The 24869-nt window shown below is 46.8% G+C and overlaps 1 protein-coding gene across 1 annotated transcript in view; it reads left to right on the top strand.

Moving 5' to 3' along the window:
* Positions 1 to 5252: 5252 nt before the first annotated feature.
* KCNQ3 (potassium voltage-gated channel subfamily Q member 3) overlaps positions 5253 to 24869 on the top strand; it is a 307393-nt gene continuing 287776 nt past the window's right edge. The window contains exon 1 of the mRNA XM_058564950.1: positions 5253 to 5653. Coding sequence (XP_058420933.1) covers positions 5268 to 5653 — 386 coding nt within the window. The 5' untranslated portion in view covers positions 5253 to 5267. The remainder of the gene's footprint in view (positions 5654 to 24869) is intronic.

Below are 24869 nucleotides of genomic sequence, written 5' to 3'. Positions count from 1 at the left end.
ACTTGAGCTGCCTTCCACAGTGTGTTATGTCCAGACGCCTTCGAGTAACGGAGTCAATGAGCACAGTACATCACAGGCTGCAAAGGTCTACGTCACCACAGATCCCAAATGGTGCTCAGATCAAAACAGAGACAGGGAGGGTAGGAAACACTGTCTCATGTTATAAATGAGGAAACTGAGGCTAGATACGAGCCCAGCAACTTGCCCAAGGCCAATAAACTCCAAGTCACAAGCCAGAACTAGAATGTGGGTCTTTTGGGTCTAAATTCCATACTCTAAGCTGCTCTCATCTTCTGGGTGACATGCGCAAGGGCATCCTTTTGCCTCTCTCTCATTCATTCCCAGGAAGGCTTCTCACCTGGAAGGGTGCAAGAGTTCATCTGTCCTAAAGCAGAGTGGTATGAAGTCCAGGAGAAGGGAAAACAAAAGGAAAGGCATGGAGGAAAGCAAGAGGGCAGCAAATGTGAGGATCTGCTGTAGTCAGGTTTTTTTTCGAGAATAAAAATGCATCTAGAGGAGGCCTGGGATCCTTTCTTTCCAAGCATATTTCTTTTTGGCCTACGTTGCTACAAGACTCCAAATTGGAGCTTGCCCTGTCTTTTCCAAAAAAAGCAAAGGGTTCCTTAGCTGCCAAGTCCTGTCTCACTGGCTCCTCCCAGAGGTAGATTTATTTCCAGGTACAGAGCAACCATTTTTGGGATATATTATTTGATCAGAAGCAGTTTTATGCGGAATTCTATGATGATGAATAAGGTATTCTTAAGTCCACGAACGGTGATGTCGGCAGAAGCATCATGGGCAGGGGAGGCAATTTTGCATCTAGGAGGCATGTCTATTCCAGTGAGGACCCATATCCCCCCACCTATGACTGGAAGGTCCAATGTAATCAACCTGCCACCAGGTGGCCGCCTGGACCCTGAGGAAGGTGCCATATTGGGGGCTCAGCGTGAGTCTCCACTGTTTGCAGGTCAGGCATGCTAGGGTAGAGTTGGCAGTAGTCACCACCAGAATACTAACAGAGGGTACTTCTGGGTAACAAGATGACAAATTGTTATCATTGCCTTTTTGCTGATTTATATTTCATAATTTCTCTACAACTACTCTGCATTTCTTGTACAACAAATAAGAAAAGGAAATTTTAAAATCGTCTACAGCAGTTATTTAATGTGTTTTGGAAACAGGGAGAGAGAGTAGGCATGGCCCCACTGGCATGTGCCTGTGAAACAAATTCCACCATGCTTATTTGATCAAGGTAATAATAACCGTAACTGGAGTATCATCTCTCCGCAAGCACGTTTCTGTTCATCTCATCCCGAGATGCTTACAACCCAGGGAAATAGGCAGAAACTAAGGCTCAGAGAAGGTCTTTTGGCATCTCTCTCCTTACTCATTCCCCAGAAGGCTCCCCACTTTTGAGGAAGAAAGAGTTCATCCACCATAATGTGCAGGGAGATGAAGACCAGGAAGACAGAAAACAAAACCAAAGGCATGGAGGGGCGGTATCCGGTGGCAGATTTGAGGACTAGGAAGTGGTTGGGTTTTCAAGGTCACAGGTGGAGGTTGTGCGGAGCTGGGATACAAAGCAAGGAGGGGATGCCACGTCCCAGCCTGGCCCTTGCAGATGCTCCGTCACTGAACTCCGTCTTGCTACCAACACCCAGTTGGTACCTGAGGCTCTTGGGGACTTGAGGCCTCAAAGAAGATTCCTTCCAATGGAACAGAGGACGTTTGAATTTCTTTAGCTGGAATCTGTGCTATAGAGTGTTGAGATTACACAGTCCCCCAAATGGCACTCAACATACACCCCATTTGTCATGATATTTCCAAACTCCTTATTAGAAATCTGAACAACACTCTCCATTGGCTTATAAAACCAGTGAAACAAATCCATTTCCGAACTACCTAGCAGTTTTCCTATCATTGGATTTAATTGGATCAGAGTTATGAATCTGATATTGACTTAATACCTTACTCTTTATGGGAAGCATGAACACAGTCCCTGCACTAGATCTTAAAAGGTTAGTATTTGGTAGTTTGCAGTTGTCACTAACACAGAAGCCTCCACATGTGCCTGAGGGTCCAAATTGTCATTTTGGAAATCTGAACTTTTGATTAATTGCACAATAATGAATTCTCATGTCTTCTTTCTATGTGGTCCTCGACTGGTCTCCTTTTATGCTTACCCAGTGAGGCTGTTATTTTAAATACTGTCAAAATGTTTCTGTCACCATGTTGCTTAAGTTGCATCAAGTACTAAGACTTCTTAAGAATAAAGACTTTCACAACAGCAAAAGACAAAAACAAACATCTCACGCACAAACATACAGCGAATGGTTCATTGCATGCTGGGCATTGTTCTGGGGGCTTTACATTCTGCATTCGTTTATTCCTCATTCATTCACGCTGTAAATAAGTACTGAGAGCCTACCATACAACAGGCGTTCTTCTGGGCTTCAGGATAGGATGCTGAGTCACATGCTATTTAAGATAATAGTAAACAAGTAAACAAAATGCAAATACAATCATTGTAGGCAGTGATAAATGTAATGAATAAATAAAACAGGAAGGGGTGGAGGGGGAAGGGCAACTTCAGAAAAGGTCAAATAAATATGAAGGGCAGAATTGTTTGCTAGGTGGTTGGGGTTGGACGGGGACAGCAAGTACACGTATGTGTTGGTGTGCTGGGGGGTAGAGGGATAACAAATTTCGGGAGCATGTTTTGGGGTGCCCAGCTTCCGTTTGGAGCTTCTCTCACCCAGGCAAGACCCCTCCTCTTCACTTTTCCTCCTTTTCAGAGTTTTGCCACGCCTTTTCATACTTACCATGCTCAGACTCATTGCTGAGCGTTAATCTACTCGTAAACATTTACGGGGGTCCTACTGTGCACAGAGTCACGCTTCCATATGGCAGTTCATGCAAGCTTCACAAAACCTATCCCGCAGGCCAGTGACCAATGAATATTAATCTTTCTCCATCGGTTGTGGTGACTCTTCTTATTTTATGTTAAATTCTCATATTGGAGCCACTCTCTGGGCAAACTATTCTGTTGCATCAAGCAATTGATTTTTGTGCCAATACCACAACGTTTTAATGATTTCAGCCCTGTATGTAGTATAGTAGTTTAACTCCCTTCTTGAAACTCTACCCTTCTTGGTTCTGAGATTTCTGAGGTTCTCCCCTCTGACGGTCATTCATACAAGTCCTTCTCCTCCTTCCCCATCCCATACACTCATACTAGCTTCTCCCCTCTCCCCCTCCATCACTCTTTCCCTCCCCCATTCTTTCTCCCCTCCCCATCCCTTCTCTCCTCTCAATCCTTCCTCCAATCCTACCTCCCCCTCCATCCTCCCTTCTCTCCTCCCCTCTCCTCCTGTCCCCTTCCCTTCTGTCTTTCACTCTCCTTGGCCAACTTCTCCAGGCAAATCCAGAGCTGGCATCCACTGCAGGCCTTCTGATCACTCTTTTCTTATACCTCGGGCATAGATCCTTGGCTTGGCCTTGCTCACACCCCTTGCCTCCACTCAAGCCAGCGGACGCGAAGGGAGAGATTGGGAAGTAAAGGAGGCACTAGGTACCACAGGGCAGCAGGAATAAAGGGTTTCTCTAATGGTGACCCTGGTGGAAGGGAGGGAGAGGAGTTAGGTTAAAAGCGCAGGACCCTCGCTGTCCTCTGCCCAAGGTTTATGAGATCCAGCCCTGCCTAAGTGTGGCCTCGCCTTCCCCTGCTCTCCCCTGCACTCGAGAAGCTCAAGCCTCGCTTCACCTTCGCACTTGCTGTTCTGCTGCCCGGAAGGCTCTTCTGTACATTTACATAATTGTTCCAGCTTGTCATTTAGGTCTCACCTCACAGTGTCGCCTTCCAGCCAATATAAAGAAGCTCCCCACGTCTAGCACAACAGGCTATTTTGTTTCTCAAAGCATTGACCAGTATTGGCAATTATACTGTCATGTTCGTTTTCCGTTACTGCCTTCCACCTTTCTAGAATGCAGGCTTTATGAACTTTATGAGCTCGTATGCCCTGGTCAGAGAGCAGCGCCCCTGTCAGCAGAAGCTCACTCATGTGGGTTTAGTAACTGAATGAATGAACAGAAACTCGGGCAAGCGAGGGAATGACTTGCCTAGAGCTTAAGTAAGGAGCGAGGCCGATTCCCGTGTTCTAGTTCTTCAGCCCTGTGCTCACCCACGCGGGTGGAGGTGCTATTCAACGGCCAGGGGAGACGAGGGCGGAACCACCCGCCACGGACCATGAACCCCAGGGAATAGGGAGCCACGAGCATCGCCACCACAGAGCGGGTGGGCTCGCCGTGCGCTCGGCCTTGGCCAACCCAGCAACTGGGATTTCACTCCCGAAGCCAAGAAGCAGGGTTGGGAGGTGAAGAGAAAACGTAAAGCTGCAGCGGCCAGGAGAACGGGGGAGAGGAAGACAAAACCCCCCAGCCCTCCTCCCCTCTCTCTCCCCACCCCCCGCCCCGCCCCGCCCCGCCCGGGGAAAGCCCCGACGCCCACGGGAGCGCGGGGAGCCCCGCGCCGCGGCCGCGGAGCACACGGCCGCACGGTGGCGGGGGCGGGGGCCCCGGCGATTCCCGGCCCGCGGGGCGCGCAGGGGTGGGGGGCAGTGGGGAGAGGCGGGGCGCCGCCGGGGCCTCCCGCCGCGACGGGGCGGGACAATGGGGCCCCACCCCGGCGAGGGAGGGAGGGAGGGAGCGGCGTGCGCTCGGCCCGCGGCGCGCTCGCTCGCTGGCTGCTGTTGCGGGGCCGAGGCTGGAGCGGGCGGGGAGGGGCGCGGGTGGGAGCGCGGAGGAGGGAGGAGGCGGCGGCGGCGGCGCGTGTGGCAGGCGGGAGGGCGGCTGGCACCGGGCTCGTAAATAAACTGCGATGCTGTTTCGGGCTCGCCGGCCCGGGTACCGCCGCCGCCGCCGCCGCCCCGGAGCGCCGGTGCCAGGCTCCCGCTGCCGCGCGCCCTAGCTCCTCCGCGCCAGCCTCGCGCGCCCTCGCCCGCTCCCCGCAGCCCCCGGCCCGCGCCCCTCGGGGTCCCGCCGCCGATCCGCGCGGGATGTGACCCCGTTCCCCCCGCCCGGCCTCCCCTGCCCCCCAGGGGGCCCGCCTTTGCCTGCTTTTGGGGGGGGGGTGGGGAGGGGCGCGCGGATCATGGCATTGGAGTTCCCGGGCTTGCAGCCGCCGCCGCCGCCTGGTCCACGCATTCCGAGCGCCCCTTCTTCCCGGAGCAGCAGCGGAGAAGGCGAAGCGGCCGGCGGGGGCGAGGCAGATGGGGCTCAAGGCGCGCAGGGCGGCGGGGGCGGCTGGCGGCGGCGGCGACGGGGGCGGCGGAGGCGGCGGGGCCGCTAACCCGGCCGGAGGGGACGCGGCGGCGGCCGGCGACGAGGAGCGGAAAGTGGGGCTGGCGCCAGGCGATGTGGAGCAAGTCACCTTGGCGCTCGGGGCCGGAGCTGACAAAGATGGGACCCTGCTGCTGGAGGGCGGCGGCCGCGACGAGGGGCTGCGGAGGACCCCGCAGGGCATCGGACTCCTGGCCAAGACCCCCCTGAGCCGCCCCGTCAAGAGGAACAACGCCAAGTACCGGCGCATCCAAACTTTGATCTACGACGCCCTCGAGAGACCGCGGGGCTGGGCGCTGCTCTACCACGCGCTCGTGTGAGTACCCGGCCACTCGGGGTGTCCCTCGGCGGCGGCGCATGTTGGGGTTCGGGTGGGAGCTGGAGCTGAGGACGGCTCTGGGGCTTGAAAGCCCAGGCGCGCCCGTCCGCTGAATTGGAGACCAGTCTGCCCTCCATGTGTGTTTCTCCGCTCTCTCTGTGTGTCTGCGAACCACCCTGTGGGTGTGGGACACCAGGGCTTAAAAGATCCAAGCGTGGGTCCCCAGCTGGGTTGGCGATTGGATTGGCATGTTTGTGTGCGCGGGTGCGCATTTATAGCACCTTCGCCGGATGTTGCTATCGAAGCTTAAAAGAATTGTTTGGTTTTTCCAGTGAATGTGGAGGTTGAACAGGATAAAACGGATCCTCTTATGCGCGCGGTGTTTCTGCTTGGGGTGGGTCCATTCTCTCGGGATCGTTGCTGAGTTTAGATGATACATCCTGGAGTTGGGGATGGGAGTGGTCCACTGCCCAGAGTGGGGTGTGTGTGTGTGTGTGTGTGCGTGTGCGTGCATGAGCGCGGGTATCGTTTGCTTGCTTGTGCCACTCTTTTTAGGTCTGCATCCTGGTATAGAAAAGAACCTGGTGTTGGGTCTTGGACTGGTCAAAATGCATGTCTTTGGGGTTTTTTTTAGGGAAGTTAATGAGAGAAGGGGGGCGGGATTTCTCAGTCTTTGCACCCAGACTGGGTGCCAGGAGGTGGGGGCTGGGGGTTGTTCTGGCTGAAACATCTCCTTGGTTTCGTCCTCATATCCCTTCACCCTCAACTGCTGCCCCTTCTCTGTTTGGCTGGGCAGGGGCAGTGGGAATGTGAGGGGCCTGGGCTGGAGGTTTACCCCCAGGCACCCATGCCCTAGAAAGAGTCTCCTTGCTAGTCAGGATGTAAATGCGTGGCCAGAGGGAAGATGGAACTCCCTTCTGCACTTGACACTCCTGATAGAAAATTCTCCTGTATTTGGGGAGAGGGAGCATGGCAGTGGTGGTTCCTCGCCCAGGAGGGGAAATCAGGGCTGTCGGCACACACCTTGGGCTGGCAGGGCACTTCCGCTTAACCCTTGGCTCCTGTCTGTGGCTTAGTCATCCTGATGGCTGCTTCTTAGGAGGCTGTACCATTACCAGCGTTTTGGCGGGGAATTGGCCATGACCTTGACCCCTCTTGTGCCTTTAGCAGTGGATATTCCCCTCAGTCGTCCTCCATCTGACCCATAACCGATGCGGTCTGAAGGAGTTCAGGGAGCCTTGGAGCTACACTACCTGCCAATCTTCCTGGGTGGGAAAGGCTTTTCCAGATCTGGCCACCAGGTGGGGGCGTCTGCCCAGGACCTCAGACTTGGCAACAGGTTTCTTCAGAGAGGTTACTGAAGCCTGGAAAGGGTGCCTCCCTGGAAACTGAGGAACCAGCAGGAGGGGGTCGGGGGCATCCAGCCAGGAACATGGATTTTGAGTGGTCCAGCCTTCGGCGTCGGAGTCCACAAGTCTTCGCAGGTGTTAGTGGCTGGACAGAAGGCTTAGCAATTGTTGCTCTTCAGTTTGCTTTCTTCAGGTGATAAAAAGGGGTTAAAGATACATTCATCTCTGTCTCTGGCACAGTATTTAATTAAATTGAACTGAAGTTAATACTGGAATATGTGATGATAAAAAAAGCCACAACAATTATTTGAGTGCACACAAACATACACACACTTACATATCCTTTTGCACTAAATGGCGTTCAGTACATATTGGCTGACTTCTGAACCTCGGGTCCCTCTGGAGCTTGTGGGCTCCCTGTTTCTAGTCCTCCCACTTTTCCCAGCCAGCACCCCAGCCCTGCCTTGCCCAGTCTGGGGAAGGGAGAGCTAAGGCCTGTTATTGACAGAGCCTCAATTTTATCCTCCTCTAGAATTATTCCATCACCCGGAAGCAGGTTCCACAATGCCAAAACCTGTAGCCTCCTTTCCCAGAGACGATCCAGAAAAATTTAAGACTATGGGAGAAGGAAGAGATGAATACCTACCTAGGCACTTTCATACATGCAAGTCAGTTACTTTCTTTAATTCTCACCACTGCCCTGTGATGTGGGAATTGTTACCTACATTTTTATGGATGAGAATATGAAAACTTCAAGGGATAAAACCACTTGTCCAAGGTCACACAGCTGATGTTTCTTGAGCTCACATTTGAATGCAGTGGGTCAGCTCTGTTTCTGAGCCTGGATCCCAGTTCTGACCCCTGCCGACAATTGCTGGGCTCTGGGTATTTCACTGGGCGTCACTGGGTGCCCCTTGCCCCATTGGTAGCATAGGGCTCTTGGTAATGCCTCTGCCTCCCATTCCTAGCTCACAGTTGGCAAATGGCTGGAATTGGAGTTGGGAATCAAAATGGGCTGGTCAGAACCCCGGGGAACCACACTGTTAGGGAAATGTGGGCTGGGGTGGGGGGGTGGGATTGTGGATTCTGATTAATTGGGAGTTTTACAGGAAAACCTGTGTTGGATCATAGCATACCTAGTGAGTGGCTGCATTGTACATCCTTCCTCTAGCTTAGGAGGAAATCTAGTCAAGTGAACAAAATTGAACCTTTCATTGATGATTCAGGATTTTGCAAGTCACTGAAATTTGTGCTTCAAAGCATCCATTATCCTGTTCTGGGCTGTGGCTAATGCCTAAGGGGGCCAAGAAATTGGGCTCACCATGTGCTCACAGTCTAGCGCAGGCTTTTTTTTTTTCCCGTGAGCGAGACCTGTAAGATGAGATTTTTCCCCTCTATCCTAAAGGTAGAATACAACAAATGTGGAAATCAAAGCCCCACACCCAGACCTGCTCCCTTTGCCTGAAATGCCCATCCCCTACTTTCTCGTGGCTACTCACTTTCACTTTGGCCCAGTTCCTGTGTCACCTCCTCTGGGAAGCTTTTCGCTGACGCTCCAGGCTGAGCTAGATTGCCCCTCCTCTGCATCATCCCCAGCCATGGGATTTTGCACGTTGCATTGGGTTGATCTGCTTGCTCGTCTCACCTATTGAACTGAGAGCTACTCCAGAGCAGGGGCTGTGCTGTTCTTTAGCGTTCTCAGTCCCCAGCAGGCTGCAGGACCCGTGGTGGTTACTCAGTAAACGTTCACTGAATGAATGAGGGAAAGACTTAACCAGCTTAACCAAGAGTCTGCTCTGTTTGGCTTTACTATTTATCACAACAACAACAACAGGTAGCCGAAGTCAGCGTTATAGGATTTGAATAATAAGAATAGCTCTCAGAAGTCTTGAACTGGACTCTAGGGAGGGGAAAAACGTGGAAGACCATGCTTTAACCTCAGTAAGGCTGATCTCGTCTCTGCTCCTTTGGCCTTATGGCTGAAAAGGGTTCTGATGTTGTGGAAGATGTGCTGGACTTGAAGTCCACAGCTGGACTCTGCCTTAAGTCTCTGTGACTTTGCATGAACCAAGCTGGGGATGACCTGTAAGTTGGGGACGATAACACTGCCCTGTCACAGAGTGATTTTTAGGCTTAAAGAAAATAGTGTACGTGAGTGAAATTAGCCCAACATCCAGCACTCAGTGTTTATTAGTTGATTCCTAATAGGGGTCCCTTAAAGGTCATACACACTTGCCACTGTGGCTGTCCTGAGGCTGTCTGGGGACTCCCCCTTCCTGGCCCGTCAGTGGAGAGATGCTGGCTTGATCTTGACGTTGTTGCTGGATTGGCACTGCACAAGCATCCTGCTGCCCTGACCGCCTCTTGCAGCCAGCTGGGTATGATCAGTCCCTCACCTATTGACAGACCAAGGGGAAATGATCGCAAGAAATAGCCACTGATCACATTCTGAGGTGGGCTGGCCCCAGGGACACCTGGCAGGTAAGACTGAGGGATGGGTCACAAGGACCCAGCATCTGCTCTGGAATATAAAGGCCTGGCCTGTAAACTTAGCATGTTAACTAAAGGATCTACAGTCCCCAATGTGGAGGAGACACACTGGACTCCCACTCAGACTCCTCAGTAAGGCAGAGTCTTAGCAAGTTTGGAGTGAGAGAAATTTGGTTTCCCAAACTTGGCTTTGCCTCTTATGGCTGGTATGGTCTCGGGCAAGTTGCTGTATCTCTGATCTTCAGTTTCTTCATCTGAAAAGCGTTATCAGTATAGGCGCTTGTGGAGCTAAGAGCACCTTGCATAGAATAAATGCTCAATAATAGATAGTTACTTCTGTTGTTAATGTTATTGAGTCAGTAGATATTTCTTGAGTGCCTTCTTTGTGCAGACATTCTTCTAGACATTAGGAATATAACAGTAAATAAAACAATCCAATCTCTGCCCTAATAGAGCATATACTCTAATAATAACATCATTAATATTAGCAGAAATCTCAGAGGTTGGTCATCTGGTCAACCTCCCAGCCCAGGCAGGAAGAATTCTTTCAACAGCATCTCAGCCAGTGCTACAACTTATAATTCATTACTGAAGGGACAGTAATTTTCTTTTCTAAACAATGCTGGCTTCAATTTTCTCAGCTGTTCTATTTCTCTGACTCTATTTAGCCCACTCTCCTCCTTTTCTGCCCCTGTGTATCTTATTCTTTCTCATTTCCCACTTGTTATTGGTCTTCTTCACCATCTCGGTCCATCCCTACTTTTTTCCACTCCACTAATCTTCCTCTTTTTGTTTTCTTCCTCAATTTTGGCAGTTTCCTTCTCATTATCAAGAACCAAGGATTTTGAAGAGTTGTCATTCTTTTCCTTTTAAATTTTATTTTATTGGGGTAAGAACGTTTAACATGAGATCTACCCTCTATCAAATATTTAAGTGTTGACTATAGGTATAGTGTTGTACAGCAGATCTCTCATTTTGCTTAACTGACATTTTATGCCTATTGATTAATAACTCTGTATTTCCCCCTCCATCGGCCCTTGACAACTACCATTCCACTTTTGATTCTATGAATTTGACTGTTTTAGATGCCTCATTTAAGCAGAATCATGCAGTATTTGTCTTTCTGTGACTGGCTTATTTCACTTAGCATAATGTCCTCAAGGTTCATCTATGTTGTCACATATTGCAGAATTTCCTTCTTTTTAAAAACTGAATAGTTTTCCATTTTCTTTATCCATTCATCTGTTGATGGACATTTAGGTTGTTTGCACATCTTGGCTGTTGTATTTCAATGAACATGGAAATGCTAACATCTCTTCTTCGAGATCCTAATCTCAATTCTTTTGAGATCTTTCTTTTCAATTCAGAAGCGGAATTGCTAGATCGTATGGTAGTTCTATTTTTAATTTGGGAGGAACCTCCATATTGTTTTCCATAATGGCTGCGCCATTTTGTATTCCCACCAACTGTGCAAAGTGTGCAGTTTCTCTACATCCTCATCAACTCTTGTTGTCTCTTATTTTTTTGATAGTAGCCACCCTGACAGGTATGAGGTGATACCTCATTGGGTCCTTCTTTATTCAGGAATGCACCTATAAGCCACCTCACCCAGAAAGAGTAGAGTGGTAGGAGTATGGTCACTGGAGTCAGACCTGGGTTTAATCCAACTCTGCTATTTCCTTGCTGTGTGACCTGGAGCAATTTGCTCAACTTTCCTGGATTTCAGTTTCTTTATTTCTAATGCAGAAATAATAATGCCTATCTTCCAGGGTTGTTGTGAAATTTAATTGAGGTGATGATATTAAAACACCTAAACATGGCATTGTGTTGGGTGACAACCTTGGAAGCTTCCTGTGTGAAATCTGAAACTGGCCCCTGTACATGGAGGGCAAGCAGAGACAAAGAAAGAGGCAGACCACTCCAGATTGGTAGGTGGCAGGTTTCATAAGCAACAAAACTTACTTAGAAGGCTTGTCTTGGGTGGCCCCAAGACGAGTAGATCTACTCATCACCCACCAAATCCTAAAAGTTTATATAGAGGCCCTAATGGGTTTCAGTCACGTACACAGTCCAGGTGGTCTCAACAACACCTTACTCTCTCAAGGCTGAGTCCTTGAAATGACTCCTATTGTGGGAACGGTGGGCAGAATGTACATTGTAAGGGCAGGGGATGGAGTGAGGAGCCTAAGTCCAGCTTGAGGGTCAACTGGCGGTCACGTCCTCTTGATGACCTTCACCAACACATTGCAGATATTCAGCAAATATCGTTTCCTTTTTGCTTCCCCTCTCAATCATATTTAACCTGCCTTCTTCTTGTACTCTCAAAAATTCATGCCCCTTCCCCCTTCTAATAATCTCATTTTATTTTTCTTTTCATTTTCTGAACTCCTGGCCTTCCTCCTGGCTCTCTTTTTTATGACATTTTCAAACCACTCAAGTAGAATGAAGAAGTTGAGTAAGAGCTTGACAGCAACAGCCTCTCAACCCCCAGTATCAATCTCTAGGCATCAGTGAGGCTGTAGGCTGGAGTGACTGTGACCACAGGTATCTGGTATTTCGCTGTCCAGGAAATAGGCTCACATCAAGTGGCCGTCAGTGCTGGAAGGGAGGGTACACAGCGTCTCTCTTTTACAAATGAATAACGGATTCTGAGAAGTTGTGTGATTAGGCTCTTGAAGCTACCTAAGTGGCAGAGCTGGGATCACACGGGAGCTTTCCACCCACTGTGAGTGCTCTCTTCACCATGTCACGGTTGTCCTCAATGGAAGAAGAGCAACAGAGAGGGACTAAAACTCTACCTTTCTGGGTGAGGTGCCTTATAGGAGCATTTCTGAAAAGTTCCTAGGGGGAACCAATGCTGCTGTCTGCAGACCCCACTTTGAGTAGCAAAGCTTCTCAAACTTTGATCTACATGTGAATCATGTAGGCAAGAAGGTGCCTTAAGAAGAACCTGGCAGACTCCGCTTGAACTGAAGTCATCAAACTTGTATATAATGAGGCAAACTGATCATACCCTTCCCCTGAAGTAATGCAGTGGAAAGGTACAACATACTTGCAATAGTGCCTAAAACGACCTGAATCCAATCATGAAGAAATAACAGATAACTTCAAACTGTGAGACAACCTACAAGACATCTGGCATGGTCTCTCCCAAAGAGTCCGTGTCTTGAAAACAAACAAAGATGGGGAGAACTGTTTCAGTTAAAGGAGGCTGAAAGAGACATGGCAGCCAAATGCAGTGTGTGAAAATAAACAAATGGGACTACATCAAACTAAAAAGCTTCTGCACAGCAAAAAAAGTGATTAACAAAATGAAGAGGCAGTTATGGAATGGAAGAGAATATTTGCAACCATATGTTTGATAAGGGGTTAATATCCAAAATACTTAAGGAACTCATACAACTCAATAGCAAGAAAGCAAATAATTTGATTAAAAAGTGGGCAAAGGACCTGAATAGACATTTTTCCAAGAAGACGTACAAATGACCAACAGGTAAATGAAAAGACACTCTGCGTCACTAATTATCAGGGAAATGCAAATCAAAACCACAATGAGATATCACCTCACACCTGTTAGAATGACTGTCATCAAAACGACAAGAGATAGGAAGTGCTGGCAAGGATGTGGAGAAAGGGAACCCTTGTGTGCTGTTGGTGGGAGTGTAAACTGGTATAGCTTACACTATGGAAAACAGTATGGAAGTTCCTCAAAAATTATCAACAGAACTACCATATGATCCAGCAATCGCACTTCTAGGTATATATCCAAAGGATATGAAGTATATATGCACACACACAATGTTTTTCAGCCATAAAAAAGAAGGAAATCATGTCATTTGCGACAACATGGATGCAACTTGAGGGTATTATGCTGAGAGAAATAAATCAGACAGAAAGACAAATACTGTATGATATCATTTATATGTGGAATCTAAAGAAACTAAACTCAGAAACAGAGATAAGATTGGTGGTTACCAGAGACTGGGCGGTGGTGAAAATGGTCAAAGGGTACAAACTTCCAGTTATAAGATGAATAAGTTCCGGGGATGAAATGTACAGCATGGTGACTATAGTTAACTATACTGTATTCTATACTTGAAAGTTGCTAAGAGGGTAGACCTTAAAAGTTGTCACCATGCACATACACATACACATGCACACACACAAATAGGTCAGTACACGAGGTGTTGGATGTGTTTATGAACCTTATTGTGGTCGTGATTTCATAATATATGTGTATATTAAATCATCACATTGTACACCTTAAACTCACACAGTGTTATATGTCAATTGTATCTCAATAAAGCTGGAAAAAACACAAACAAATGCAATTCATGATCCTTGATTGAAAAAATAACGCAAAAGGCTATTATGGGGACAATTAAGAATTTGAACATGGACTCCATCTCCATATTAGATAACATTATTATATCAAAATTTAAACCTCTTGAGTGTGATAATTGTATTGTGGTTATGTAAGTGAATGTTCTATTTTTTAAGAGATGGTGTAATATTTGGTGGTGAAGTGTGTTATCTGCGACCCGCTTTCAAATGGTTCAGCACACGTGCATATAGACTATGTAAGTGTGTGTGAATGTGTGCACAATACACACACACACAGAGGAAAAGAGAGAAGGAAGCAAATGTGGCAAAAGTATTAACAACTGGAAAATCTAGGTGAAGAGTATATATGTGTGAATTATATTACTCTTTTAACTTTAAAAATTTTTTAAAAAATAAAATGTTAAAAATACCTTTTTTAAAAAAAGAAGACTAAAAACACACACAAACAACACAGAGCACATGGATGAATGCAGATGACAGGCCCCACCTCAGAAATTGATACCATTGGTCGGTGGGCGTCCGGGCATCATCCTTAGGTGATTCCGATATGAAACCAGGCCTGAGAACCATTGGCTGAGCTGAACTGGTTTTCTTAGATTCATGGATTCTTTAGAGACCACATCTTAAGGTTCCTCTGCACTTTGCGCTTTGTCCAGATGATGACAAGCATTCAGTAGAAGGGTGCCTTCATTTCATGGCCACACGTAGTGAGTCAAGTGCCAAGCTTTGTGCCAGGCCGTTGAGGGAGATGAGCCATAATTCTTTCCCTATGGACAGAGACACTTGAAACAACTACATTTAAAGAGTCTAGCAAATGCAATAATAGAATGCAAATGAGGAACCTAGGTGTACAGAAGGAAGAAGGCACTGTTAACCGTTCTGTGTTGTGTTAAGGAAGACTTCTCCAAAAGAGGTATAATCAGCTGAGGGTAAGGTGAAGGTATCTACCGTTTGTCCAATTGATGACCAGTCTCCTCCTCCTGTTTGGAGGACCAAAGGCTCCATTCAATTAAATTGAATTCTAAACTATTATTCTTGCATTATTTGGAAGCTCCCCTTTTCAAATGTGTATTCATTTAAAAAATTCCATCAATGTTTAGAAGTTTCATACACCAAGAGTGATCCTGTAGTATTTTCCAGAGGATCAAGGTCCTACTCCCTTTTTCTTTTTTGTCTGGGTCTTGAAGTTTTGACAGAACGAAAACACGATTTGTTACATCTTTTAACCACAGGGCAGTGAGAAGGAAGCAGGGAAAGGTCTTCAAATGTAGATTGAAAAAACCGTTTTTAGACACTGTGTGTGTGGTTCTGGTTTGGGGTGGCCCAAGATAGCTGTGGGCTTGTCAAAAGTGCATTGGATGAGCTGTTAGGAGAGCTGCATTAACTGTGTGGTTCGGACACCTCGCTTATCCCAGTCTGCAAAAAGGGTGTTGCAATACCCCCTGCATAGGATTGGTATAAGAATCCCAAAAGACAATATGTGGAAACTTTGAAAACTGAAGAGGGCGCAGCATTCTGACGTAGCATTTTTCCTAAAGTTGTAGAAGGATCAAATAGATCCCACAGCTGGGACCTCTCTATTTGGGTTTAAGCATTTGCCCATGTACATATTAGCCACATTTCTGTCTGTGTTGCATCACCCGATCATTACTGCATATTTTTATTGGGAACTCATTAACGGTATACTTTAGCACCCATGTCTACAGAGATGTCAGCTTCCCTAAGGCGAGCACCTTTTGGGAGAATGAAGAGAAAAAGGTTTGGAGATGACAAGACTGACGTCAGTTCCAAATCTCAGGCCACCTCTAGCGTGCAGGTGTCATAGGATGAAAATCAGATCCCGTCCAAATTGTGGCCTTGTTGGAGGGGACTTTTCATTCTGCCACAGGAGGGATAGAAGAGTTTGTTGGAAAAGTTTTCTTGAGAGAACAAATTGGGTTATAACTCAGGAGCAAGATTGCTTCTTGCATCTAGTTTATGAAGAATGTGAGTAAATACTTCCACAGTTGACTCCGAAGCATCCCATACATAAACTCTGAGTGGCTTCCTCTTAAGGTGGGCTTCTCTCCATGCTGAAGACCTCGGGGCTGGGACCTCCTTTTCTTCTTCCTCCGCTCCTTCAAGAGACATGTAAAATCATCTGGACCCTGTAAGAGTGTAACAGTTGAGTCGGGGCATATAAAACCACTATATCAATAATAACCAATGTTTTTACATCATTTCATAGTTTATTACATCCCCTCTTGGGCAGCACCACCAGGGTACCTGCTTTATATGTATTAGTAACAATAACTGTTATAGCAGGGCCCTCTGACAAATTACCAGATCTGGTTTTCCTAAGTCAGTATTGTATCTGGAGCAGCCAGCCTGTACATAGAGTTTCTTTGCTGTTGACCCCTGAGATTCTTTGTAAACTTCGCATAGCAGTTCAAGTCCATTTCTACCTTGATCAATGTCCTTTTGGGGGGATGGGGTGAAATATTATCCAACATGACTTGAAAACACTGTGCCGGGGGAGTACGCTGCCCCAGTGGAGGCCATCTGTACTAATGGAAAACCACTTAGCACTATCACACTATTTATCTCCCTACTCCTGTCCTTTCCTGAAATCCCAGCTTTTGCTTTATCTCACTCTGTGTGTATCAGTTATGGATGCTTCTCCACCTGGTAATGTCAGTCCAGAAAATGAAACCAACAAGACTTAGCAATCAGCAAGTCTAATCAAACTGATCAGCAGATAGGTACTTAATGGCAGTTTATGAGACTGATGGGCCCGGCACTGAGAGAGACATTTGGCAGATTAAAAAACTCGGAGGCCATCAGAGCTGGAAGGAACTGTTGAAAAGAGGAACTGAGGCTCAGGGCGCTTAGAAACTTGCCTAAGGTTACTCTGCTGACAGAGGGGGCACTCAAACTCAGGTCTTCTTCCAAGGCTGTTTTCCGTTCAGCCCCATCGTCTTCCTCTCATGGTCCTCCAACGCCTGTGAACCAATGGAGCAGTCTTACCTAGGGTGCGAGTCCACTGAGTTTCAGTGGCTCAGAATCTGCATCAAGTAAACAGAAGGAAGAGTAAAGCCAGGTGCAGGCTGATCAGACATCCATCCAGTTGACCTCTTGCCAAGGAAGGTTTCTCTTCTTGCTGAAATCCCCAGGGCCCGGATCTCCTTCTCTCCATCCCTCCCTACACCCAAATCCAGTACTCCACCAAGAGCCATATAAAATAAGTCTCTGATCTCCATTGCACTCAATATTGAGTTGGGGCATCCAAAACCATCATATTACTGATAATGTTTTTATCCATTTGGGTTGTTTCTAATATCACCTGTGGGGCAGCACCGCCATCTGTTCCATTCGTAGAAACCTGATTTATTTTCCTTGAGAACAGTAACTGACATCTATAGAGTTATTTCCCTGTGCCATGTTGGGCTAAGCACTCTAGAAGTTTCTCCTAAGGTGTGGATGAGAGCTCAGGGAACACTGGCCCAGCCACCAGGAAATCCAAGTTCTCAGTCTGTCTTAATGCTAATTTGCTCTGTAGTCTCCAACAAGCCATTTTCCTTCTAATAGCCTCGGTTTCTCATCTGGTAAATGGATCCAATATTCCTTGCCTTACAGGTTGCTGAAAGGATTGAATGAAGCAGTTCATGAGAGTGCTCAGCAGATGCTTTGGCAGAGTGCTAACATTGGGTCTTAGCCTGTGTTCCTCCAGAAGCTCCCTGAGGCAAGGAGCTCAGTGTAAGTGGTTTGTTTAACCCAGGGTTGCTCAATCTTGTTTTCATCATCTCCCCTTTGAGGAATCTTTTTTGACATTTTTTTTTCCCTAATTGCCCCCATCCATGAGGTTTTAATACCACAGATGAGCTGCGTATCTCTTTATATACTGTATGTATATCTGGGCTTGATAAATAAAAAGAGTAAGATTTTTTTCACTCAACCCCATCCCCCAAGAACCGATTTTGCCCCCTTGGAGGCAATACCAACCCTGTTGAGAATGCATGACTTAGGAGGTGATTCCAGACAAATTGGAAAAATAAGTAAAATTGGGGAAACTGGGAGAAATAAGACAGGAAAGAGAAGTAGACTGTAAGGATGCATTATCAGCAGGTCACCACGGGGGGCATTTGAAGCTCCTGGAAAGCCCTGGAGTACAGTGTAGAACAGCTCAGAATTATCCTCAAACTCCATCCATCACTGGTGCAAGGCTGCTCCCAGCAGTATTTCTCTCAGAGAAATCCCTTAGACAAAAATGTGGGGTGTTTGCCAAAGGTATTTGTTTGCAAAAGGCCACCCTTGGCAGGTGCTGGGAGTGGGGACTGAGGAGGTGTGGGTGGGGCACCAACAGAGCCTGCTACACCTGTTCTAGTTCTTAAGTGAAGGAAATATTGTGACTTGAGCTTCACAAAGGTTTCTGTGTTTTTTCAGTGGTTCTTAAGTAAAGGAAATCTTGTGGCCTCAGGGTCATGGTAATTCTGTAGTGTTTTTCCCCCTCATTAATTTTTCATTTAGGATGGTCATTCAGGAAAAAAAATCTGAATTAAAAGTATTTGTAAATGTATCTGTTCAGCGCTCGGTATCTAATGAAAGCTAATCTTTTTGAGTTCTTACCATGCACCAGGATTATAGGGTTCTCAAAAGCTTCGTAAAACTTGGCCATTGTCTGCTTTATCCTTTGGGAAAGGAGCTGTATCCTTGTTGAAGTTATGGTGTGTTCACATATTAGTAATTCTCACCAAATAAGACAGGAGGGTTATTTTAAATACACATAGAGAACTTCAATCCTGCTGACACTATAATCCTGAGTGGCTTTTGTGATACTTTCAAAGAATGAAGAATCTTACTAATTTATGACGTGAGAAACATTAGCATTTTCAAAACAAGGTTAAAATAGATCTTCCGATTGTTCTTACAAACACATCTTTTGTTGAGAAAATGGCAGGAACTTCGTTGTGAAATGTGGTGCCTGACTTCTACCCACTGCCTCTGTTCTGGTTCCCTAGGGAAGTAATTATCATTCACCTTCAGGATTCTGGAACGCTAAAGGGAATGTTGAGATTTCTTCTTGAATTCCTCTTTTGTGCCATGATTTCAACACCTTATTTGTCTGGGAAGAAATCTCATGGCAAAATCTTAATCCCTTAGGTTTAATATATAGGCTTCCAGATATCTGCTGATCAAACTCAGAGTATTCTGACTGATCACTCAGTAGACATTGATTTCAGGCCTGGTAGATATCAGGCCTTGGGCTTAGAATAGGGCTCAGGGATGAGTAAATCAGTTTCTGCCCTTGAAGGGCTCACCGTCAAGTAGGTGAATAACTAATTGCATGATGGTGTGATACTCTAATATATGCATATACTGAGTCCGCTTGGGGCTCAAGTAAAGTTGTCAACACTGTTTAAATGAGTCAGGGAATTCCCATCAACAAGAAGTAGGCTTCATCGTATATACGGGGTTAAAAACCGTTTCCTCGTTCATTTTCTATTGTACACCCATGACCATGACTGTGTCACACATTTAAAACTCAAAGGTCTGATTTATCCTCACACTAAAGGAAAGGTGCTGAAATCGATGCGACAGAAGGTGGGATCATAAAACCTATAGTTGGGTGAACCTTGAAGTGAGGTCCTTAAAGAAGTTGAAGACTTGTTTTCTAGCTGTACCTTTCATATGTGCAAACGTCCATTCCTTGCAGTCCGGAGCCTAATGTAACACCTGGCGTGCCAGATACTCAGTCTTGGGTGAATGGACACAGTGCCAGGCCCAGGAAGTGTGTAGTTTAGGTGACAGAAGCAGAAATGGGTAGAGACAAGACCTGGTTTGAGTCTTGGCTGTGCCATTTTTCAGCCGAGTAACGTTGACTGAACCACGTAACCAGCTTAAACCTGTTTCCTCACCTGTGACATGGACCATGCTTATTCACATGGGTGTCGTAAGGATTGAATGAAATGTCGGTAATATAGTCCAGAGCCTGATTTTGTCTCATGGTCAGTATCTCATGAATGGCTATTCCCTCCCCCATTCTTTTACAATCCTGCCAGGATAAAAACGATGTCAGTGAATGAAAGTAATGTTGAAGTTAATATCATAATTTCTGCCTTAAAGTGGTGGCTCTGAATATGATGATGTTCTGTTAGAATGTGTGAGTTTTGACTATTATTATGGTAAAAGAAGGAATTTACATTGAGAGGAGGAAAAGAGATGTGTAAAGGAAAGACTTCTGCCTGACTCAAGTTTCCTAAGGAAGCAGAGATGCTGAGAAAAACAGTTGCCTAGCTACAAATTACCTAACTGGTACTCCCCAAATCATCAAGGTCATCTAAAACAAGGAAAGATTGAGACACCCAGCCAAGAGGAGCCTATGCAAATGTGACAACTAAATGAAATATGGTATCCTGGATGGGATCCTGGAACAGAAAAAGGACGTTAGGAAAAAGCTAAGGAAAGCTGAATATATTATGTATGGACTTTAGTTAATAATAATGCATCAGTATCGGGTCATTAATTATAACAAATGTGCCCTACGAGTCTAAGATGTTAGTGATGGGGGAACTGAGTGCAGGTTATATGGGGACTCTCTGTACTATACTCTCAATTTTTCTGTAAATTGAAAACTGTTGTAGAAAATAAAGTCTGTTTTTAAAAATTTAAGTGGTGGGCTTTGTGAACTGAAGCAAACGCGTAAGTCCTCCATCCTGTTACATAGATGTGGAAGTTTAGCCTCAGGTAGATGAAATTGTGTCTCCCGTTTCTCACAATTAAGAGCTGAGATTTGGACCCAGGTCATCTGTTTCAAGTCTCGTCTAGCTTTCTCTATTACTCTTTCCTCTGCCCTTGTTTTGCTGAGTGAGGCCCATGAAGTTATGATTTCCCCAGGAGATGTGTTCAGGTCACGTTAGTGTGCCATGATCTGGGTGGAGCCACCAGAGCCAAGCCCCTTCTGACCATTTCCTGGGGCATGGTAAGAGGGGACAGTACATTTTCTCTTATGTATCATTGACCAGGACTGAGTCACTGGCTCCCTCTACCTTGGACCAATGAGGTAAAGGCCAAGGGGACTACCATCATTGGCTGAGACACATCCTCATCCACTCCCTGGGGTCTGGCACATTGCCAGGCAGACAAAATGGTTTTCTGTTAGGAGGAGAAAGATGGAGGAATGGCTTCTGGCTAGACAGCCAAGACGTCTGCCATGGTGTGGTCACTGGGAGCCCATACCAGAGGCTTGGAGTGATGACCGACATTATCATTTTCTTCTCTCCCTTTTGTGTCAGTCCGCAGACCCTGCTTGAATGGCTGCCAGGCCTGGCCCTCTGCAGAGGGGTGTTCTGGGTTGTCCGCTCACTGCGTTTCTCAGAGTGGTTGAGGGTGTGAGAGAAGGTTCTGGAAGCCCTGGACACCGTGATGGCCCTTGTCCATTGCAATATCCCAAGCAGCCTGCTAAGCCATAAAGAAATGACTGGATGTTATTTGCTTTGTCTGATTGAAGCTACTGTAGTTAACTGTAGTTGGTTGTTGGGGGGTAGGGTGCGGGGCAGGAAACCTTAGGAGACTTCTCCCTTTGTGGCCCTGCTCCTGGCTCATCACGTACCTGGAGGGAGGTCATGTCGGGCCAGAGGTGGCCTAATGGAATGAACCGCCCTGGACCAGGAGATAGGATAGTGTGGCTCTTGTCCTGGGCTCTTGACATCATTCATGGAGGGTTTGCCATAAGGTAAGTGTGGGTGGACTTGACATGGCTGCCGCCTTCAAAGACCTCACTGTCCAGACAGAAGGCGACGTGCACGTGACCACACAGGGAGGCAGGGTGGCCTCGCGGCTGCGATGTGGGGTCTGTGGTCAGACGTGGGAGCAAATCCTCGTTTTGCCACCTGTGCGACCTCCGGCAAGTTGCTTAACTCTCCTGAGCCTCAAATTCTTCATCGATACAATGAGATAATATGACCTGCTCTGTCAGACCGCTGTGACCATAGAATGGCATAATGGCTGTAAAGCAGCTAGCTCCATTATTGATGGTGATGGTAACAAATGACCCTTATACAAAGGCAGATTGCCTCATACAAATTGGCACACAGGCTGGAAGTCAAAATACAGACAGACTGCTGTGGTTGGTTCAAGATAGGACTCTGGCAGGCTTCCTGGAGGAGGCAGACTTTGATCCAGGCGTAGAAAGATGCAGTGGTGTCAGGGTCAGGGTTAGGTCTGAAGGCAGAAGGAACAACTTTGGTAAAGGCTTAGAAGTGAGAAATGCAGTGGGTGGTTAAGGTGTGACCATTTCCCAGTGGCTGTAGCTGGGGGCTCTCTGTGGGAGTGGTGGGGTGGGGTAGCTGGGTGGAGAGGGGATGAAATAGGAAATGTAGTTGGAGGGGACAGACTTTTTCAACTGTGGAATTGCTGTGCAACTTAGGGTAAGAAACTCCCATGTCTCTGTGCCTTTTCTTCTTCCCTGAAAAATTAGTTAGATCCTTTTAGGTTTTCTCAGTGGAGAAGCTATTAGTGTTATGGATGGACTGCTCTTCATAGGGCAGAAATGTCACACATTTTGCAGGATTTTCAACATCCCACAGATGCCATTAGAGCTCCTGAGTTGTGATAAACCAAACCACTCCCAGGCTTTTCCAAAGGTTCCGGTGACGGTGGTAGCACCCTCGATTGAGAACTCTTAGCTTTTAAAGGCTGTGACTCTGTGGCTGACGTTCTGACCTCAGATTCCCCCACTGTCGGTGTTGAGTTGAAGCAAAAACCCCTATGCAGGAGGCTGGAGGATTTATTACACTTGTGGGGTTAATACAGTGTTTTTATGGCTTCGAGAAAGCTTAAATTGCTTTTTGAGCTGAAACTGTTTGGCTCAGGTAAAATACCTACATACATCATTTCACAAGTTGTGGAAAATGAAAGTGTCCCAAACATAAACCACATACGTGTGCACACACACACACACTCCTCAGTCCCCACGCCCCTGTGTTTGGAGTGTTAATTAGTGTCACTGCATGAAACAAATTAAGCTGGGGACGTTGTTGCCTCTACCCGGAAAAAAATAGCACAGGAAAATGCAGATGTTGGACATGGCAGAGTGGTGCATTCTGGGACATCACCAAGACGCAGACCCTCCCCAGGAGCTGGATGGGGAGGCAGTGTGTGGATGAAAGCGTGGCTTAGGTTTCAGATGAGAAAGGTGTCTTGGAGCAGGGAGTCTTAGCCAGGCTGCGGGGCTCTGAATCCTAGCTGTGTGACTGCAGGCAAATACTCTTCACTTCTCTGGATCTCAGTTTCCTCATCTTTAAAATGGGAATATGAATAGTGCCCACCTCACAGGGTGGTTGTGAGGATTGCATGAGTTAATGCAGGTAAACCACATAGAAGAGTGCTGGGCACAAGCAAGGGCCCAATGTACCCGCTGTGATGATGGTGACCATCAGCCGAGGCCTCTAGGATTCTAGCTGTAACACAGTAGGTGCTCAAAAACACTAACTGAAGAAATGGATAAATCCAATGACGGGTACAGGAGGTCACAGTGGGCCATCTCAGTGGGAGAAGTGCAGCCTTTTTTTGCCATATTCATTTTTTAATTGAAATAAAATATACAGAACAAAAAATTTACCATTTTAGCCGTAAGTGCACAGTTCAGTGGCATTAAGTACCTTCACGTTGTTGTGCAACCGTCACCACCATCCATCCACAGCACTTTTTTTCATCTTGCAAAACTGAAACTCTGCACCCGTTGGTCTTAGTCCGTTCTGCTGCTATAACAAATACCATAAACTTGGTGGCTTAAAAAACAAATGTTTATTTCTCACAGTAGTGGAGGCTGGGAAATCCAAGTTCAAGGTGCTGGTGTCCGGTGATGGCCTTCTTCCTGGACCATAGACTGCCGGCTTCTTGAAGTGTCCTCACATGGCAGAGGGGGCAAGGGAGCTCTCTGGGGTCTCTCTTGTAAAGGCACTAACCACATTCATAAGGGTTCCACCCTTGTGACCTGATCGCCTCCCAAAGGCCCCACCTCCTAACCACATTGGGGGTTAGGATTTCCACATATGAAATTTAGGGAGAGAGAAACATTCAGTCTGTAGCACCATTAAATAATAACTTCCCATTCCTCCCTCCCCCCAGCCCCTGGTGGTCACCATTTTTCTTCTGTCTCTATGAATTTGACTGCTCTAGATACCTCATATATGTGGAATCATATGGTATTTGTCCTTTTGTAACTGGCTTATTTCACTTAGTATAATGTCCTCGAGGTTCATGCATGTTGTAGCATGTGTCAACATTTCCTTTCTTTTTTAAGGCTGAATAATATTCCATTGCATGGATATACCACATTTTGTTTATTCATCCAACCATCAATGGACACTTGGGCTGCTTCCTTCCACCTTTTGGCTATTGTGAATAATGCTGCTGTGGATATGGGTGCACAGAGCCTCATTAATGCTTTTAACCATGTGGCCACTCCTCTCTAAGTGTCTCTGGTTGGTGCCTCAAGCTCATTTCATTTAGTGCTCCTTGGCAAGGAGTGGGGAGCAAGGAGTGTGTGCCTGTTGGGCACCAAGATGACTGCTTGCTAGCTGGATAACTTTGGGCAATTCCTTCGTTCCTCTGGGTCTCTGTTTCTTCATCTGCAAAATGGGGGTGCTCGTGTTTTCTTCCTTACAGAGTGGTGAGAGAATAAAATGAGTTAATTTATATAAAGCACTTGGAACAGTATGGACACATAGTAAGCATTGTAAAAGGAAGCTGCTGTTATTAATAGAACATTCTGGGCACATGACTCATGATTGTTTCTCACTATGACCTGGGGTGGACATTAGGAAGTGGAGGCTCAGAGAGGTTAGGTGACTTGCCTAGTGGCACACAGCTGGTAGGCTGTGGAGCTGGATGGGAGCCCAGATGGGCCTGGGTCCCAGCTGTGCTTCCTCTCCCAGTCCTCTCCTGGGCTTTTCTCCCTGAGCTCCAGTGGACCTGGCACCCCGATTCATCCTGCATTAAGCTCTGCCTTGGCAGCCTTTGCCATGAGTGTCCCAAACCGATCGTGGCTC

The sequence above is a fragment of the Diceros bicornis genome, chromosome 21, assembly GCF_020826845.1.
Source record: "Diceros bicornis minor isolate mBicDic1 chromosome 21, mDicBic1.mat.cur, whole genome shotgun sequence".
NCBI classification, from domain to species: Eukaryota; Metazoa; Chordata; class Mammalia; order Perissodactyla; family Rhinocerotidae; genus Diceros; species Diceros bicornis.
The sequence above is the reverse complement of the archived record's forward strand: the minus strand, read 5'-3'. Positions and strand labels throughout refer to the sequence as shown.